The sequence below is a fragment of the Symphalangus syndactylus genome, chromosome 18 (genome assembly GCF_028878055.3).
Source record: "Symphalangus syndactylus isolate Jambi chromosome 18, NHGRI_mSymSyn1-v2.1_pri, whole genome shotgun sequence".
In the NCBI taxonomy this organism is placed as follows: Eukaryota; Metazoa; Chordata; class Mammalia; order Primates; family Hylobatidae; genus Symphalangus; species Symphalangus syndactylus.
In genome coordinates this window covers 49,063,081-49,083,940 of record NC_072440.2, presented here as the reverse complement: position 1 = coordinate 49,083,940, position 20,860 = coordinate 49,063,081, and the positions used below count along the sequence as shown (strand labels likewise).

At 34.0% G+C, this 20,860-nt stretch overlaps 1 protein-coding gene across 1 annotated transcript in view; it reads left to right on the top strand.

The window, feature by feature from the left end:
* Positions 1-20,860, top strand: part of PARP8 (poly(ADP-ribose) polymerase family member 8) — a 190,625-nt gene that overhangs the window by 82,693 nt on the left and 87,072 nt on the right. The window contains 5 exon segments of the mRNA XM_055254311.2: positions 5,570-5,607; positions 15,429-15,518; positions 16,078-16,148; positions 17,610-17,687; positions 18,933-19,027. Of these exon segments, the coding sequence (XP_055110286.2) occupies positions 5,570-5,607; positions 15,429-15,518; positions 16,078-16,148; positions 17,610-17,687; positions 18,933-19,027 (372 nt within the window).

Genomic DNA, 20,860 nt, shown 5'->3' with positions numbered 1-20,860 from the left:
TATTAAATGGTTTCAATTATAGGACTAAACAAATATATGAACAGAATACAGGATTAGGTAGATATGGAACAACTGACGGCTGCTCTGGGAACTCCTTTAGAAGTTGTTGGCTATTGGGAGATGTCTTTGGTTGGGCCAGATGCTTTCAGAGGAAAAAGAGGTGAAAGTAACCATTTTGTTAGAAAATTATTGAGATGCAATAAAATAATTTTTAGATTCTGGTTTCAAAGTTGTGACTTTAAGAACCATGCATCACACTTGTTCATATAATATATACCAAACACATATTTGACTGACCTGAGTTTCTCTGGCAAAGCACCTCAATGTAATTAATTGTTAAGTCAGCATATCCCCAAATTCTGAAGGCTTTTTTTTTCTCTGAATAGGAATTCAGAGCTTGCTCCAGGGATGTGAGGACAAAAGATGAGTATGACTTTTAAAAGGAATTCAGAACTTGCTCTAGATTTTGCTTTCTTCTCATGTCCACCTTCTTTCACTTTCACTTACGCTTCTTGACATATTTTCTGCCTGCTACATGGTATTTATTATGTACAGCACGTACTAACAGTATTCTGCAATCTACTTAAGCTTTGCTCTTTCCACATCTTTTTGGTACTACCCATTAGATCCTTGAGCCAATCATCCATGTCTGTTTGTACTAGATTGTTTCCCTTAGACCTCTGTAAGCCACAAAGTGAAACTGATTAGGATTTTACAGTCCTGGTGATTTTCCTTCTGGTATACCACTGAGAAAATGCTGTCGCACAAGGGGCTGATGAATCATTTTGCAGGATTTCTGTTTGCTATTTTCTATTTGAAAAATTAGGTATGTTCACGAACATGGGAATGTTTCCTAATATCATGAGGACAATACGACCATAAAATAAAATAATCAGTGTTGGTTTGGGTCTCAGATAAATGTAATATATTGTACTTTTTAGCAAATTGAGTTCCCCAGAGAACACTCATTCATGTAAATTTCACTCCTATAAATTTTAATTGCTTGTACTGGAAGCTGACTAAAATTACTCAGCACCTGCTGTTATGTGTCTGGCATTGTCCTGGGGTCCTTGCACCTGTTAAGCCATTAAATCATCACAGCAGGCTCTTAAGGTAGGTATGGATTCTTCCATTTTACTAAATAGAGATTGAGTCTGTGAGTGTTTAACTAACTTTTCTTACGCCTCCCAGCTAGTAAGCCTCAAAGCTGCATTGGACTTCTATTTGTCTGTCTCGAACTACAACAGGCCCTCTAACTGAAGGTAGACAAAGGAATGAATTAAGGCCTCATTTTGGATTCAGACATTGATTTAGATGAAAAATGAAGCCAGTCGCCACTGGTTGAGATGGTAGGCTGTTGGGAATTAATTCAGCTTAGTACTGAGTATAATCTCTGGCATTGTATAATCTCTGGCATTGCCAAGCTTCTGTCACATAGCACTGCCAGATCAGAAGGGTGCCTTGATCATCAGTTTTATTTCTACATAGTACCATTCGACAGTATAAAGGAATGGATCACAGGAAAATGAATTCATATGGGGTCATAGTGTACATTTCCCCCAGCTTGTTTGGGGCACCATTGTCATGGATATTTTATTTTCTAATGTTTGGCATGTTGATTCAGGGCCATGATTTCCAAAGCTGCTCTATTGGCTGGGGTCCAGCATCTGCCATTTGTTCCTGCATTCTTATTCCCAATACATACGTTTTCACTGATATTTGCTCATATTTTACTACTATGATAGCTTCTTAATCTGATCTCTCTTTTCTTCAGTCTGTCCTAAATATTAGCTATCAGAGTACATTGTTCAAAATACTAATCTACCTGGAAATACTATTATGTTTCATACTCTCTGATTCCATTTATATATTATTCTTGAAATGATAAAAAATTTAGAGCTAGGGAACTGGTTAGTGGCTGTTGGACTTAAGGATGCTTAGGTGAAGGGAGATGGATATGTCTCTAAAAAAGGTAGCACAAGGGAAATTTTTGTGTGATCAAATAATTCTGTATTTTGTTTGCTGTAATGGGTATGTGATGCACATGTGATAAAATAAAATAGAACTGTACTCAAACTTTGCACTAATGTCAATTTCTAGGATTTGATATTCTACTGTAGGTACATAACATGTAAGCAATGGAGGAAACTGGGTAATATACATGACACTTTTGTACAGTTTTTTCAACTTTATGTGAGTCTATATTATATAAAAAGTTAAAAAAAATACTACTGTGCTTTAAAATGTTCAAGTTCCTTTGTCTGTCATATTTATGTATCATATTCTCTGGTTCCCTCTAAACCATCCAAAGGTGTTGCCTCTGATACATATATTTTTTTCTGTTTAAATCTTACTTGGCGTTAACACAATGTTTGGCTCATACCAGGTTACCAAAAAGTGCTCCTTAAATTAATACTGGGATTAATGGTTTTAATCCCAGTGCTTTAGAAGGCTGAGGCAGGAAGATCACTTGAGGCCAGATGTTTGAGACCAGCCTGGGCAATATAGCGAGACCTCTGTCTCTATCAAAAATAAAATAAATTAGCTGTATGTGGTGGTGCAAATCTGTTGTCCAATCTACCCAGGAGGCTGCAGGGGGCAGTTGCTTGACCCCAGGAGTTTGAGGTTACAGTGAGCTATGATTATGCCATTGTACTCCAGCCTGGGCAACAGAGCAAGACCTCATCTCTAAAAAAATTTTTTTTTAAATTGAAAAAATTTGCTCTATGAAATAAAAATGTATCAAACTTGGTCTGATTACTAATCATACTTCTTTTCTACTCGTCTACTTATTCAGTTGTGGTTTTTCTTTTTCTTTTTTTTTTTTTTTTTGTCTCTGCCTAATCTCTTTCCAAGGACTGAGCAGCATGCCAGGGATTTGACTGGTGGAGTTAGGAACTCTTTTCAAGGACTTAAGACTCAAATGTCATAAGGGCAAGATAAGCCAGGGAACCCAGAGTATAAGCTATGCTGACTCATGTTCATCCATTCATTCAAATTTATTGAGATTTGTGTTATAGCTCAGTATATGATCTATCTTGATATTCTGCAGTTATAGTGTTCTATGAAAATCAGTTTCAAATATTCTGTGTCTTTAATTTTTTTTTCTTTTTGGTCTGGTTCTGTTAATTACTCAAATTATGATTGTTGAGTTGTTCGTTTTTCCTCTATTTCTGTCAGGTTTTGCTTCATATATTATGAAGCTTTGTTATTAGGTACATACACATTTATGATTGGTATGCCTTCTTCCTGATGAACTGACACATTTATCATTACGAATGATCTCTTTATATCTTTAGTCCTCAGTCTTCTGATGCTTATTGTTTGCATGGTATATCTTTTCCATTCTTTACTTTAAATCTGTATGTGTCTCTATATTAAATATGGATTTCTTAAAGATAGCATAGACCTTGTTTTTTATCTATTCTGGTAATCTTTTCCTTTTATTCAGTGTGTCTTATTCCATTAACATTCAATGCAGTTATTGATATGATTAGATTCAGGCTCTATTTACTTTTTGTTTTCTATTTGTTCCTTCTGTTTTTTGTTCCTCCTTTCCTGCTTTCTTTTGGATTAAATGATCCAAAATGATTTTTAGAATTATTGTGTAATATATCTGTTAGCTTTTTAAGCAGTTTGTGTGTGTGTATGTGTACATGCTATAGGGATATTTCCTTAACTTTTCTGATAGTTATTATTTAGGGTTAATATATCATTTTACATCATATGTAAGGATTTTGCAACTTCATTTTACGTAATATGCAAGGACCTTGCAACTGTTTAAGACCATCCTACCCCTCCCTGTTACAATGCTGTAATCATATGTATGTGAAGTGCTATAATTTTACTTTTTAACAGTCAAATGTATTTTTAAAACATTAAAAAAAATAGTGTTTTATATTTACTGTTTTCGGTGCTTTTCATTCTTTTGACTTTCCGTCTGGTATTATTCATCCAGAAGAGCTTTGTTTAGGACTTCTTATACTGCAGGTCTGCTGGGGACCAATTTTCCAATTTTCTTTTATCTGAAAGTTGTTTTATTTTTCCTTTGTTTTTGGTGGATACGTGTATATAATATATGGGCTGAATAGAGAATTCTGGCTGGACAATTGTCTCTTCCCCTCCCCAAAAGTCAACATTGGTTCTTATCACTGTTTCTTTGTGTGTAATGTGTCGTTTTATTTTTCCCTGACTTCTTTTAGAATGTTTCCTTACATTTGGTTTTAAGCAGTTTGACTGCATGTACCTGGGTGTAATTGCTTTGTGCTTTCCTGTTTCAGATTTTCTGAGCTGCTTTATTCAACACATCTTTGTCTTTCACTCAAATTGGGAAATTTTCAGCTCTTCTTGATATTTTCTGCATCTTTCTTCAGCCTTCTAAAACTCTAATATACAAATGTTTGCTCTTTTGCTAGTGCCCCATAAGTCCCTGATAGTCAGTTTTTGTTTGTTTCTGTCTTCTTCAGATTGGTTTTTCCTTTACATCCTTAAGTATACTTATGATAACTGTTTTAACATTATGGTGGGCTAACTTGGACCTTCTTTTCTCTTGAAAATAGGTTACATTTTTCTATTTGTACATATATTAAGTGATTTCTGATTATATTGGATTCACCCTATGAATGATGCTTTGAGTAGATTCTGTCTTCTGTATGTTCCTTTAAAGATAATTAGTTTTTTTTTGTCTTAACAGGCAGATAATTGGCTGAACGCAAACTAAAATTTGACCTTTCTGTGGCAGGTGGCAGCTTCACTGATGCAGTCAGATAGCGAATGTTAAACATGGGCTGTGTGTCATGCACCAAAGTAAATGATGACACTGCAAATATAAATAGACGTAGATCTTAACCCCATAGGGCTTGCTATCTAGTTGACAGAGATAGAAAAATGAACAGATAAATATGTTCAATTTTCATGTGTCATATGAGATAAGTACATAGAGGCAGCAGGGTTACTGAGAAGGGAGTTGTGCAGTTGTTAAAATATAATTTAAAAATTATTTTGAAACAACTCAATCCTTATGAAAATAGAAAAAAAGTTTATATATACGTGTGTGTGTGTGCATGATGAACGATTGATAATATTACTTATACTTCCATTATATTTTGTTAATACTTTTAGAAAAAAATCAACATTATCAAAAGTACTTCATATTTTGGGGAAACTATTAAAAATGTTTAAATTCTTGGGTGCTGTACTAAATAAGAGAAATACTTTTTTGGTAAGAAAAGATGATTTGATGAAATCTGAGCAAAGAAAACAAATGATCATGTAATAGGAAAAATAGACCTTGCTGAAATAAAAGACCTGTCTATACTAAAAGAAATATCCCTGCTGGAAGAAAGATATTTCAAAACTACTAGACTAAGACCTATTTAGACTAATGGAAAGTATGTTTTAAAAACCTGTAAGTTTCTTATGGCGGATATAAAAGTGGTTTTCTAATCTGTTTTGGAAGTTTCCTGTTTATACTTATATCGTATAACTGAATGGGTAACATGGGTTTGGTTTGTCTTTTATAAAAGCCTACCTTAGCAGTAACTTGAGCCTTTTTGTTTTGTTTTAACAGTGTATCCTACTCAGTACATGTATCTGAAGATTACCCAGGTATGCTTTTCTCGTTTTATTACAGATATTCATATCAGGGTTCCTTTGAATATTTTTTTCTTCTGGAGATGTAAAACGCATATAAATATATCGAGTGGTGAAACATTGGTAGAGGAAGCCTTAAAGCTATAGAAGAATTCTGCTTCCCACAGAATTCTTAAAGCTATAGAAGAATTCTGCTTACATGTACTGTAAGAAGTACATGTCTTACTCTGAGACACAGTGCAGAATCAAAATAATTTCCCAATGAAAAGTTCTTTAAAGATCCCTGTGATAATTCCAGCCTGTACATTTACATCATTACAATTAAAATAAAGAGATCAATGGTCTAATTGTTAGTTTTGAACATCATTTGGCCTTTCATAATGTAAAAATAATAGGTAACACTTATTTGTTTCAGTCAGTTTTCTAAGTGTGTGTGTGTATCTATTTTTTCTTTTTAGTATTAAAAAATAGTAATTAGTTCATAGTTTGGCATGGAGATAATGTGAAACTTACTTGTTGAGCATTTAAGTATTTTCTGCGGCAGTTTGCATTAAGCATTTAACCATTTTATAAGATCGTTACATTTGAAAATACTTTCTTAAATCACAAACTTCCTTACAATTATTTTGCTATGCTCTCCATATGTTTTAAGCATAGTATTCTATAAAACTATTGTACAGTTATACAATAAAGTTATTCATTAAGGCTATGCCTATTTTTAATAGTAATACAAAAAGTGTTCTAGAGAAATTTTACTGGAAGAACCCATACAAGAAGTATTTATAAGAAAAATACTTTTTGTAGATGGTTGTGCAATCAGCTGTGTCTGATAGTGTAGCATGTTTTTAATGCTATGTTTGCCAAGTATGTTATGAAAATAAAAGCCCCACTATTTATTGTAAATATAAAAATTAATGTGCTTTTCATCTGAGGCAGATCATAGAGATGTCAACCATGAGAGGTACAGGACTTTAAGTCAAGGTAATAGAAATAATAGTACAAATTAAAGCCCAAGGTGAAGACACTAAGTGAATTAATCTGTAGCACAGGATGTGTGGTAGAAGATGCCCTCAGTTAATCAATTGGGCCAAGTGTTTAGCTCCCTCTTGTGGCCAAGAGGTATTACTTGGGCTTTTTTTCACTTTACGGGAGCCCCATCTGGAAATGCCAATATACAAACACTGAAATTCTAAAAAAAAGTATTGATTATCATTTGTGCTCCTTTTACTGAATTCTCTAACTGGAGCAAGTTTGCAATGAATTTTCAATATAACTTCATTTCCAAAAGGAAGGAGTGTAAGTATATATATTTAATCTGTTTGGTGAAAGTAGGTTGTTATGCTGCAATAAAATAACGATCACAGAAGACAGAGATTAGTACATTCTGGTTTAAATACTGGGGCAGAATTTTCAGTTGGCTGATGTAACCAGTATATCAAAATACACTGTCCAGTGCACAGTATACCAAGTATTTGCACATACATAATTTCATTTGATTCTCAATGCCAGTCTGTATGAAAGGCAGAACAGGGCAGTTTATAAGTAAATTCATACTTAGAGAAGTGTGCTGAGAGATGGTAAGTGTTAAATAACATTTTCCTAAAACATGTAGTTTGGTGATAAAATCAAGTCTGTAATTCAGTTCTGATTCCCGTTGCCTCTGGGGAAGTAGTGTTAGTATTTTTATGGAGCTTTCTTCACAGTGAACATTAATATAATAATGTTTTCCCTGTTATTAAATTTTAATCCACATTTATTTGTACTAAGAGTTGTTGGTTAATATGCTTGACTTTTTAGGTAGACATCTTGTTTTATAACTTACGTGTTTATTCTTCCTTTCCAACATTTATACCTGCTCTTATTGGCATTGGAATAATTTTTAATAATAGATATGAAAGTTGGCAGCTTTGTCCCTTTTCTCAAAATTAGTGAGCATGCTTCCAGTTGTTTTCAGAAAGGAAATTACTCTTTTTCTCATTTACCAAGCTTTTTTTAAAAAAATGAATATTAAATCTTTATCAAACTATTGTTTGGCATCTGTTGAGGTGTCATATATACTTTTTCCTTTAAACAATAAAGTAGCAAATTATATTAGCAAATAACTCAATGTTGATCTATGAGAATTATGTGTTTTGTCATATACTTTAATATTAAAGACCTTAAGTTGCTGAAGGAATTAAACAACTCTTTGAGCATTTACTAGAACTTGCAAACAAATCTGTCTGAGCTTTTTAGGGATGGTTCTGGGGCAGTTGTCTTATTTTTCTGTCGTGATTATTATCTCTTCTGTTTTCCTATTTCTTAGTCATTTTAAAATATGTCTTCTTACTGAAAGTTTCTATGTTGGTGAAATGTCCAAATTTTTTAGCAAAAGTATAGTATTTGGTCCGTAATTGTAAAAATCTTCCATGTCTCTGGTTATTTCTCCTGGCCCATTTTTATTGTTCATATTTGTTCTTGTTCTTCCCTCCACTGGTTTGTCTTCCAAATAGTTTGCCCATTTAAAAGATTCTTTCAAACAAATAGCTCTCTTTAATGTTGCATTCAATTTCTAAATGCAGTAATCTCGATACTACATTTATGAATTCCTTCTAATAATATACCTTAGGCTTTCCCTCCGCCTACTTTTCTTGGATTATTTGGATCAGTTATTAAGTAATCATCTAAGTTTGAACATATGAAATTTTCTTTGCTCTATGAAAATATATCAGTATTATCCTCCAAAGTCAAGATTACATCATTCTAGCTTATGTCCCTGGGAACAGATTTGTCCTTTTATAATTGTGATCTATTAATTAACTTGTGCCATCTATTGAAATTTATTTCATAGTTTTAGTGAAATGAAAATTTAGAGGGCCTTTGTTGAGTCAGCATACATAATAGCATGTATATAAATGAAATACTAAATGATATGTTGACTGTTCATGATTAAGTGAAGAAATAGAGAGGCCTTCTGATTTACTTGTACTTCTTTGTGGATTTTATACTGAAGACAGTTTTTTTTTAATGTCAGAGAATGAATTACACAATAGTTGTGTATATTACAAGTCACAGGTTGGCTCTGCTATAATGGCAGAGTTCTTTAATTTTCTCTTTCCACTTTTAATTAGGAAGGCTTACCTACTGTTGGGAGTGGACTGTCTTATCCCTAGTAGAGGAATGAAGGGATACTTTCTGGATCCTCTAGCACCTGTGAGTCCAAAGAGTCTTGACCTACATGATATACTTGAGCATTAGGTATAGCTTGTGAATAAACCTCTTAAGTGAGAATTAGAATCCTATACAGTCTATATCAAATTATAGCCCCAAAAACATAATTGTTTTTGTACCTAATAAGCATTTATATTTTATAAGATATTGCAACTTTTTAGTGACAATACTTTCCATATTTAAAAAAGCACATGGTATAGTGACAAAGCATTGATTTTTGGATTCAGGCAGATTCAAGTTTTACCACTCACTAGTATATAGTTAGTTAATAGTATTTAATTTCTCTGAGCCTTAGTTTCCTAGTATTTAAAATAGGGATAATAATTGACTGCTATAGGGGATGAGGTGAAATTATGTAGAAAATTCAGCAAAAATATCCAGAATGTAACATGAAATCAATATAATTATTTTTTAGAGTTATAATTATTATTTATCTTAAGTTACATCAGTGAGGGATGGAATGACTTGACTTAAATGATGCTGTATTTGGAGCAGAATAAAAGCAACCGTTTAACAAATACTTTTCCACAGTTCTATTCATCTCTCCCCAAGTCCCAAGTGTTCATGAAAGTTCTGGTAATGCTTTGCATAGTGTTAGAGAAGTGAAGAGAAAATATGTTGCTGTTAACAGCTTTAACAAAGATCTGTAGGTCCTCTATAAAACATACACATTAAAAATCTAACTGTCCTCAGAGGTTTTCAGAAAAAAAAAAAAAAAAAAAAAAAAAGGGAGCTTAGAAGTCAAGATGGAGAATTCCAGTGAAGGAATTTGAGTTTGAAAACATTCATATATGTATGTATATGTATATATATATATATATATACACACACACATACATACATACATATATTTTATTATACTTTAAGTTCTAGGGTACATGTGCACAACGTGCAGGTTCGTTACATATGTATGCATGTGCCATGTTGGTGTGCTGCACCCATTACCTCGTCATTTAGCATTAGGTATATCTCCTAATGCTGTCCCTCCCCGCTCCCCCTGCCACCCCACAACAGGCCCCAGTGTCTGATGTTCCCCTTCCTGTGTCCACGTGTTCTCATTGTTCAATTCCCACCTATGAGTAAGAACATGTGGTGTTTGGTTTTTTGTCCTTGCGATAGTTTGCTGAGAATGATGGTTTCCAGCTTCATCCATGTCCCTGCAAAGGACATGAACTCATCATTGTTATGGCTACATAGTATTCCATGGTGTATATGTGCCACATTTTCTTAATCCAGTCTATCATTGATGGACATTTGGGTTGGTTCCAAGTCTTTGCTATTGTGAATAGTGCCGCAATAAACATACGTATGCATGTGTCTTTATAGCAGCATGATTTATAATCCTTTGGGTATATACCCAGTAATGGGATGGCTGGGTCAGGTGGTATTTCTAGATCTAGATCCCTGAGGAATTGCCACACTATCTTCCACAGTGGTTGAATTAGTTTACAGTCCCATCGACAGTGTAAAAGTGTTCCTATTTTTCCACATCCTCTGCAGCACTTGATGTTTCCTGACTTTTTAATGATCGCCATTCTAACTGGTGTGAGATGGTATCTCATTGTGGTTTTGATTTGCATTTCTCTGATGGCCAGTGATGATGAGCATTTTTTCATGTGTTTTTTGGCTGCATAAATGTCTTCTTTTGAGAAGTGTCTGTTCATATCCTTTGCCCATTTGTTGATGGGGTTGTTTTTTTCTTGTAAATTTGTTTGAGTTCTTTGTAGATTCTGAATATTAGCCCTTTGTCAGATGAGTAGATTGCAAACACTTTCTCCCATTCTGTAGGTTGCCTGTTCACTCTGATGGTAGTTTCTTTTGCTGTGCAGTAGCTCTTTAGTTTAATTAGATCCCATTTGTCAATTTTGGCTTTTGTTGCCATTGCTTTTGGTGTTTTAGACATGAAGTCCTTGCCCATGCCTATGTCCTGAATGGTATTGCCTAGGTTTTCTTCTATGGTTTTTATGATGTTAGGTCTAATATGTAAGTCTTTAATCCATCTTGAATTAATTTTTGCATAAGGTGTAAGGAAGGGATCCATTCTACATATGGCTAGCCAGTTTTCCCAGCACCATTTGTTAAATAGGGAATCCTTTCCCCATTTTTCATTTTTGTCAGGTTTGTCAAAGATCAGATGGTTGTAGATGTGTGGTATTATTTCTGAGGGCTCCGTTCTGTTCCATTGGTCTATATCTCTGTTTTGGTACCAGTACCATACTGTTTTGGTTGCTGTAGCCTTATAGTATAGTTTGAAGTCAGGTAGTTTTGATGCCTCCAGCTTTGTTCTTTTTGCTTAGGATTGACTTGGCAATGCAGGTTCTTTTTTGGTTCCATATGAACTTTAAAGTAGTTTTTTCCAATTCTGTGAAGAAAGTCATTGATAGCTTGATGGGGATGGCATTGAATCTATAAACTACCTTGGGCAGTATGGCTATTTTCACGATATTGATTCTTCCTATCCACGAGCATGGAATGTTCTTCCATTTGTTTGTATCCTCTTTTATTTTGTTCCGCAGTGGTTTGTAGTTCTCCCTGAATAGGTCCTTCACATCCCTTGTAAGTTGGATTCCTAGGTATTTTATTCTCTTTGAAGCAATTGTGAATGGGAATTCACTCATGATTTGGCTCTGTGTTTGTCTGTTATTGGTGTATAAGAATGCTTGTGATTTTTGGCCGGGCGCGGTGGCTCAAGCCTGTAATCCCAGCACTTTGGGAGGCCGAGGAGGGCGGATCACGAGTTCAGGAGATCGAGACCATCCTGGCTAACACGGTGAAACCCCGTCTCTACTAAAAATACAAAAAATTAGCCGGGCGTGGTGGCGGGCGCCTGTAATCCCAGCTACTCGGGAGGCTGAGGCAGGAGAATGGCGTGAACCTGGGAGGCGGAGCTTGCAGTGAGCCGAGATCGCGCCAGTGCACCCCAGCCTGGGGGACAGAGAAAGACACCGTCTCAAAAAAAAAAAAAAAAAAGAATGCTTGTGATTTTTGCACATTGATTTTGTATCCTGAGACTTTGCTGAAGTTGCTTATCAGCTTAAGGAGATTTTGGGCTGAGACGATGGGGTTTTCTAGATATACGATCATGTCATCTTCAAACAGGGGCAATTTGACTTCCTCTTTTCCTAGTTGAATACCCTTTATTTCTTTCTCCTGCTTGATTGCCCTGGCCAGAGCTTCCAATGCTATGTTGAATAGGAGTGGTGAGAGAGGGCATCCCTGTCTTGTGCCAGTTTTCAAAGGGAATGCTTCCTGTTTTTGTCCATTCAGTATGATATTGGCTATGGGTTTGTCATAAATAGCTCTTATTATTTTGAGATACATCCCATTCTTATTCTGCCACTGACTCATTCTGTTACTTTAAGTCCTTTCTTTAACCCTTTTTACGCTCCTCATTCTCCTCTAAACAAATATGCTATTTTTACAAATATCAAAATAATTTGAGGAAGATTTAGAAGTAATTAAGCAACAACAAAGAGCCAACAGAATGGATTCATACAGATGGGGTGATCATCAAAGATCATGATGAAACCTCTCATTTTATAGCTAAAACTGTGGCTTAGGCTAAAGGAGATCAATAGCTAGTTGGCAGTAGTGTCTAGATTTTTCTAAATCTTAAAATATTTAATTGTCAAATAAAGATTGAATATATTCAAGGTATACAACGTGATTATTTGATATATGTATACATGTGTAGTGATTGCCATGATCAAATTAATTAACATATCCATCACCACCCATGTTATACATTAGGCCCCAGAACTTGTTCATTTTATAGCTTTAACTGAAAGTTTGTACCCTTTAGCTAACATCTCGCTGTGTCCCCCAAACCCTGGCCACCATTGTTCTTATTCTCTGCTTATACTAGTTGAACTTATTTAGATTCCATATAGAAGTGAAATCATGCAGTATTTATCTTTCTGTGTTGTCTGGCTTATTTCGCTTGGCATAACGTCCTCCATGTTCATCCATGTTGTTTCAGATGGCAGGATTTCATTCTTTTTCAGTTGCTGAATGTAATATTCTGTTGTATGTGTGTACCTCAGTTTCTTTATGCAACCATCCATTGATGAACACTTAAGTTGTTTCCACTTCTTAGCTATTGTGAATAATGCCACAATGAACATGGTGGTGGAGATACCGCTTCAAGATACTGGTTCCATTTCCTCTGGATCTCAAAAGGATTGCTAAAATGGGTAAAGTAGAAGAAATAGATAAATTCCTAGAGACATGCAACCTATCAAGACTGAATCATAAAAAAAAAAAAAAACAGGCCAATAATCAGTAAGGAGATCAAATTAACAATCAAAAATCTTCCAAAAAGAGAACAGAGTGCTTTGAATTCAGAGTGAAGTGAATTCTTTCAAATAATTGAACCAGTTTCTAGATTTGATGTGCTTTCTTTCCTGTTCTATGTTTCTGATCATGAATTGGGTCTATCTCTGTGATCTGATCCAGCCTATTATGTAACAATGGCAATTTAATAAATAATGTCATAAAACCTGGAAACCTTTTTATTTGGGGCAAATTAAGCCAAAATAAGAAATTACATGTGTTCTAATGCCAGAACACTAATCAAAATACAAACTATACAAAATCTTTCAGAAAATATGTTTGAAGGCATAATGCTGTCTAGCCTGTGCAACTTATAGTTACCAAATTATATTCTCTTGAATCAAATCTCACTGTCTCCCAATGTTGACACTTTATGTAAGCCGTTTTGATAGAAAATCCTTTCTATTTAGTTATTCACTCCCCTGTTTTCTTAAACATAATGTCTTAATTTACTTGCCTCTTGGTGTTTTAGTAAAATCTTCGTCATTCCATGATACTGTGAAATTGCATGATGCTATCCATCTGATGGATTCTTCTGGATCTTCCCTTCTACTTGGTGGCCAGCTTTTGCTTCTGTTGTTCTAATGCTGCCTTCGAATACTCTTTTTCTCCTAAATATTAGCTCCAGGGAATCTATTGTGCACAGGGAAAACAGATAATTAGGTTTTATATTAAGTAGCAACCGACTTCAAATCAGTGAGACTCTGAGTGAGGGTTTAAGACATAATAAAAAGAAATTGACTCTAATAGGCATTTTTGATACTTACTGAAAGTGTGAGGTTACTGGCAGAAGAGACTCTAGATAAGTGATCAAAGTCTCATCTAATGAGATAATAATTAAGTTTATATTAAACCAGTTTCTTAATCTGTGGTCCCACTCGATAAGCATGAAAACCTCACATCCTCCATGAAAATATTGGAAAACTAAATAAAGCAAAATTTGTGATTGCACTAATCCAAATAATGAGGCAAACATCTTTTGTCTCAAATCTAATTCATATCCACTCTTGCTTAGCTCCCTGACTGTTAAAGCCTCAGGTCTGTTGAGAATCTTTTGCAGCTAACCTGTACATACAGATCACTATCATTCACTCATTACTCGAGGCTAAGAATGCTACAGATGTTTCTTTGGAAATAATGACTTAGAGATGTATTAATTAAAAATTGTGTTCTCATTGTACCGACACAATATTATGAAAACTGGACTCAAAAATATCTTTTAATGTGCATTCCCTGTGTCATAAGAACAACTAATTTCTCCTAGCAGAAATTGATCCATTCTTCTATTATGTGTTCATGTTATTTTATACTATTTAGTAGGTCATTGATGGGTGCATTATAGGACCATTATTAATGAATTGATGAAGTGTGGGTGAAAAAGCTCTTCTGAGAGATGCCTTGCAATCATCAATGAGCAAAGAAAAATAAATACCTAAGAATTGTATTACCATAGACTTGGAGACCTGTATTCATTAGGGAAAGAGTGCTAAACTCATAAAAGTGTTATTTTTTTAAAGAGGAAACAAATAGTGAATAAGAAATTTAAGGACCCTGTGGACTAATTTAGTGTTTTGTGCACTCAACTTGTATAATGCATGTAGCTAATTTAATTCATGGAAGAATGATAATTATGAGACTTTATCAATTTAAAAATATGTATTAGAGCAATATGGAAGGTATGATTTACAACAAAGTCTTCAGCACAAATTTTTGAATGATTTGATAATGAATCTTTCCTTATTTTTATTTTTTATTTTAGAAATGGGGGTTTCACCATGTTGGCCAGGCTGGTGTCAAACTCCTGACCTTGAGTGACCCGCCTGCCTAGGCCTCCCAAAGAGCTGGGACTACAGGTGTGAGCCACTGCGCCTGGCCCACTAATAAATTTTTTTTTATTGCAACAAATGCTGTTCTTTAGTTTTCTCTCTGCACTCACTAACCCTGCTTCCTATAGTAGACGCTGATATTGGGAAGGACCCTGTCCAGTGAGTTAAGGCACCCAGTTGCATCCAAACGATTCATTGCCATAAGGGATATTAGAGATGTACCTGGATAGTCTATTCAAAATCTGTATTTCACCAGGAGATACAAATGTCTTTAAAGAGACTATTTACAATTATTTCACACATAAATTTGCAATTTACTTTATCATATTTTTTGAGTTTAATCAAACAGTAGTGTGTGCTTTATGAGAGTTGGAACTAAAGTGATATGCATATAAATTAGCTATTATTTTTGTAAAGGATGTATTTTTTAAACTTATGCGTTTAATTATCTTTTTTTTTTTTTTGCAGATAATACATATGTGTCAAGTTCAGAGAATGATGAAGATGTGCTAGTTACCACAGAGCCAATACCAGTAATTTTTCATAGAATAGCAACAGGTAATAGTAGTAGTATTTTTTATACTAGGTTAATTTTTTAAATTGCATTATCCTTGTTTGTTTGTTTGCTTGTTTCATTTAGCCAGTAACAGGTATTTGTCTTCCGTATCTATAAATCCAGTCTCCATACAAATTTTCTGTCTAAAGTATATTTTTTAACAATTTTGTAAATGCATAAATTTAAAGTAGTTGTAAAAAAATTCTGTGTAAATGTATTATGCTGACATTGCTGTTGTAAAAATATTTTCCTTCATAGTGACAGACTGAACATTTTAAAACCACACTTACAGCAATGAAGATACCATGAAATATAGAGTGAGAGCTGAAGGAATTTGTAAAGTGGTGGTTTAGTTTAATCACATCTTTCTGCACAGTGAAAAATCAGAATAGCTTGCGTATTGTGTAACTCTTCAACATGACATGATTTCAAAATATCCCTTAATTCTTTTTCAAAGAAGATGGAATCACCTAAAGGGTGGTTTTATACCAAAACTTATGAATGCTTGGTAAATAGCATACTAAGTACCATAATATTTTTTTAATTATAACTTTCTTTCAGAATTAAGAAAAACGAATGACATTAACTGTTGCTTATCAATAAAATCCAAATTACAAAAGGAAAATGGGGAGGTATGTAAATTATATTTTTTATTTTCTTGGAACAGTATAGATATATTTAAAATTTACTGGGTATTTGTAGTTAATAGCATCATTAGTGAGACTAAAATGGTATATGGTGAATGAAACTCAAGCTAATGGCTCAGGGGTGTTTGGTATGGTAGGAAGTGGCCTAAAATTAACTCTGAGAAGAAAGTTCCGTTTAAAATCAAAGAAAGAAATGTCTGGTTTAAATCTAAATAAAATGTATATAAAGCTTAATTTATTCTGTATTCTTTCATCAAGCACTGTAATTAGCTGAGGAACATTATGTAACTGATATATATATAGCACATGGCTATACGTAATTTTGATGAGATCCTTAAAATTTTAAAAGATGATTTCTTTAGCCAAAGTAACACTGAGGTTGTACATAGTCTTATTTTCTGTCAGTATTTAAAAACACAAACTCATCTTTTCTCTCCGTTTCCAAAGACTTTACTTGAATCTATAAATAAATATCAGGATATTAAACAAACAAAATGAGTGCAATGGGACCAGCAATTCTTTGCTTTCAAAATTACGCATTTGATCCAACCTGCCTCTTCCTGTTAGTGTTGCCCCATTCATTGTTCCCTTCTTTATCCACATTGAGAATTATTGGTTGAACAAAAGGATTGCTGAAACTAGAAATGGTTAGAATCTTATAAAACCCAAATTTCCTTTTGCATATTTTTTTGTTTGTTTGTTTTCCTTAAGAACTTGAAATTCAGTGTAGAAGTTTCGGGATGGTTACAAAACACTGGATGAATGGATTCCTGTGTCCAAATACCTACATTTCTCCTGTGTTAATAGGGCCAGTGATAGGAATACCCCCATGAATTTTCATTGTTTGTACTTCAGACACATGGCAGATGTGGCTCAGTTAATTAGAAACTCAAACTTCAAGTTGAAGCATATTAAATTAAATACCCTTTTGAAATCTGAATTCTGAAACAAATAATTTCTGTATATCAAAATTCTCATAATATGTTTCACATTTATTTTCATAATTTGATTATATATTAGTGCATTTAAAGTTTCTTTTTTTCATACCATTGTTTAGAGTTGGCAGGGGAAGTGAGAACAGCCTGGGACAAATAATGCTGAGGAGGTTTTTAATAAAATTGAATTAGTATAAGCTTGCCAAATGTTTTATCAGAGCAAAACTGAAGGTATAATTGATTATACATAAGTTTTTAATATACATCAAATATTGAATTGTGCATTTCCTATAAAATCAGTGAAAGAGAACTTTTAAAACAGATGTGCTGCTGAATACACTTACAAAGCCATTTGTCTCCCACTACCTTTTGTTTTGGGATTTTACTGCACCAAGAATGTTTTATATATAAAATCCATAATATATGCTCAAGACCTGCCTATTATAGTCACTTGCTATTTTAGAAGGGTAAAATAATTTGACCATTAAATTGTTTTCTTTATTATTTTAAGGAGTCAAGACAGAATAGTACAGTGGAGGAAGATTCTGAAGGTGACAATGATTCTGAAGAATTTTATTACGGAGGGCAGGTAAGGAAACCTGGTCTTCCAAATACCTAGTCCTAAAGTTCTAATAGCCATGTTGTCCTAGTGGTAATCTGTGCCTGAGAGTTAAGGGACTTGTGTGTTGTTCAGGGTTCTGTAACTAACTAGAAAATCTATATAATTTATCTTTGTACATTTTCTACCTATTTTTAGAAATTAAGGTTCCCCTGCAGTCCTTTTAATTGTAATCATTTATTTACATTGAAGTCATCTTAATTCATTACAGAAATTTTGCAGATAGTATTTTATTATGCTTTTGACGTGAATTTCTTAAGCATGTTGTGTTCGGTCACTATTCTGAGATAATGACACTTGTAATAAAAGTGTATATTGTTAGTTTTAAATAGAAGCTGGTTAACCTTTATTAAATTTGATGGGCCCAAATTACTGAGCATCTTCATCATTTGTTTATTTGTATTCACTGCCATTGAATTCTTGGTGTTGAAAAATTGTTATGAAGAATCATCATAATTTAAATATATGAGAATAGCCTAGCCACATATATAAAAGAACTCATCAGAATTTTTCAGGATAACGTTAAAATTTAAAACTGAGCAATTGATTTTAGGGTGTGGCTGTATAATATGTGGTTCTGTTTCTATAAACTCCTTAAGCAAATGTGCTTTATGAGTTGGATAGTATAATGGAAGGGTAATATGTTAAAGAAGGACATTAAAGCCAAAATTATGTAAAAGAATGCAAGTGAATTTATTTATTCAGAATGAAAAATCAGTAATTTGTCAGTCAAGCATGTGCAAGGCTACAGAGAGATGGATGTAATAAAACGGGTTTTCCTGTCTCCAGGAATGCTTTTCCAGCAATGAGATAGTTTTCCCAACGAAATGATTCCTTTACCAGTATAACATTTTAACATTACGCAAAATCATTCCTGTTTGATTTTTGTTTGCACAACTAATTCTTACAGAGGGGAAGTAAATGCTTTTCTTAAGTCTTGATGTTCATTCTAGAAGTTTTTTAGATTATCTGCCAGACACTTCACTAGTTTTTTACATTTGCTTTTTCTTTGTATTAATATAAACTAACTTTAAGTTCCAACCGTAATCAATTTTTCTAGTCATATGTGAACCTAAGGATATTAGTGAATATATTACTTTAATGAAGCTAAAAATGCCCATGGCAAAACGCACAGGGAGACCTGTCTCAAAAGGTTGCTTAAGTTTTTGATTCTCTTCACTTCTGAGACACTTTTAAATTATCCCTTTTCATCAGGTGAACTATGATGGGGAATTGTACAAGCACCCACAACTGGAAGCTGATTTGTCAGCAGTTAGAGAGCTATATGGGCCACATGCAGTTTCTCTCAGGTAAATAAGTATCACTGGTGAATAAAATTAAAGTTTTATGGTAAGTCATTGAAATTTACTTTTGGAGTAATTTAAATTAAAGGAAAAATTTGGGGTTTTAATTGTATTTTAAAGTGTTTTAGAAAGAGTCTACTGTTTATCCTTATACAAAATGACATATTTATGGCTATTTTTTGATACATGTGGTTTAAGATTACATTGATTGCATTAAAAATTATTTTGGAGAGTTAGTTTGAAGACATATCAATCTTAAGTAGTGTCATAATTAATTCCTAGAATAGATTTGGCCAGGTGGGCCCATGTTGTTATCGTAAATCATGGCCACATGCTTGTGAAGGATAAAAGTAAATGATGCCTACCCACTGGTATCCAAATTACATTGTCATCTGGTCCCTAAAAAAAAAAAAAAAAAGATGTGACTTTGCACAGTACTTGTTTGAATGATAATGTATTTTATTCTGTAGTTACCTAATATATTATTTGGTGATAAATTTACACATCATTTTTATTGCTTTTAATAATTCAGAAGACCCCACCATCCTTACTTTTCTTTTTTCTCCTTAATGTAAGAAAAAGCTTTTTCTGCCACCATAATAGTTTCCAGGAGTCAGCTCTGGTTACTTCAGATTTCCATTCTTTGCCTACAGTGTAGTCTCGAAGTCTCCATGGAATTCCAGACCCCTTTCGTAGCCTGACCTCAGTATGGCCCCTTTATGCACCCAGACTACCCAGATATGTCATATTCCCTCTTCACGTTGGGCATTTGCATAAGCAATTCTTTGATCAAGGAATGCGTCTCTTCAAATCCCACTGCTGTCTCTATTTAAGCCCCAGTCCATGGGTCAGCTTCTCTCTGAGCCTTCTTGGAATCTCCAGTGCAGATAAGTTACTCTGTTCTCTGGACTCCCATCACATTTGGCTCTTAACCTTGCTTATTATTCGTCTCATGTCTTTTAATTATTTGGCTTACGTCTCTCCCTCTAGACTGAATTCAGTGAATGGTTGGGCAGTGCTTTTTCTCGTTCATTTTGTTTTGGTTTGGTTTTTAATTCTTCATGTATTCTGGTACCTAGTGTAGCATGGGACATGCATGAAATATAGGCTGCCGGCTTCCTGATGGTTTTCAGTGGCACCATCTGAAAAAAGACATTCATATTATCTGGTTGTAACTTCTTCAATGGACATATGCATATTTTGAGAGGGCAAACAAATAATTTTAATTGGGAAGTACAGCACAGCTGTAATTTATAATTGCCAAACATTTTATTTTAACTGCAGAAACAGAAACTCCCTACCATCTGCAGCCTAAGATAAACTGGGATTGTGTACCCAGACTGTCTCTGTTCTATTCATGTAGGTATATTAGGCTACAATTGAGTGAAAGTGTTGGGATTATATTTGGAAAAGCAAGTCTTTGCAAACTTCAAAGTTTTAGCAAATTAGCTGCAATAATTTCACATTGATCTCTGTTATGGCTCCAGATTAGGTAATATGCATATTTATAAGTGTTATAGAATGAATATATGAAGAAGGCAATTGGGACTATCAATACATAGTCCAAAACAATGGCTGTCTTTTTTTCTTTATTTTTTTTTTAACAGTAATTGAACTTTGCTTGAAAGCTTAAAACTTTAATTTTAAGCACAATAATCTACATCTCTATATACACCAAAATATGTCTATGGGATATAACTAACAATCATAATACAACATAGACTTCAACTTCTTTTTATTTGAAATATATATTTTGCTTGCTGGGCGCAGTGGCTCACGCCTGTAATCCTAGCACTTTGGGAGGCCAAGGCAGGCAGATCCCCTGAGGTTGGGAGTTTG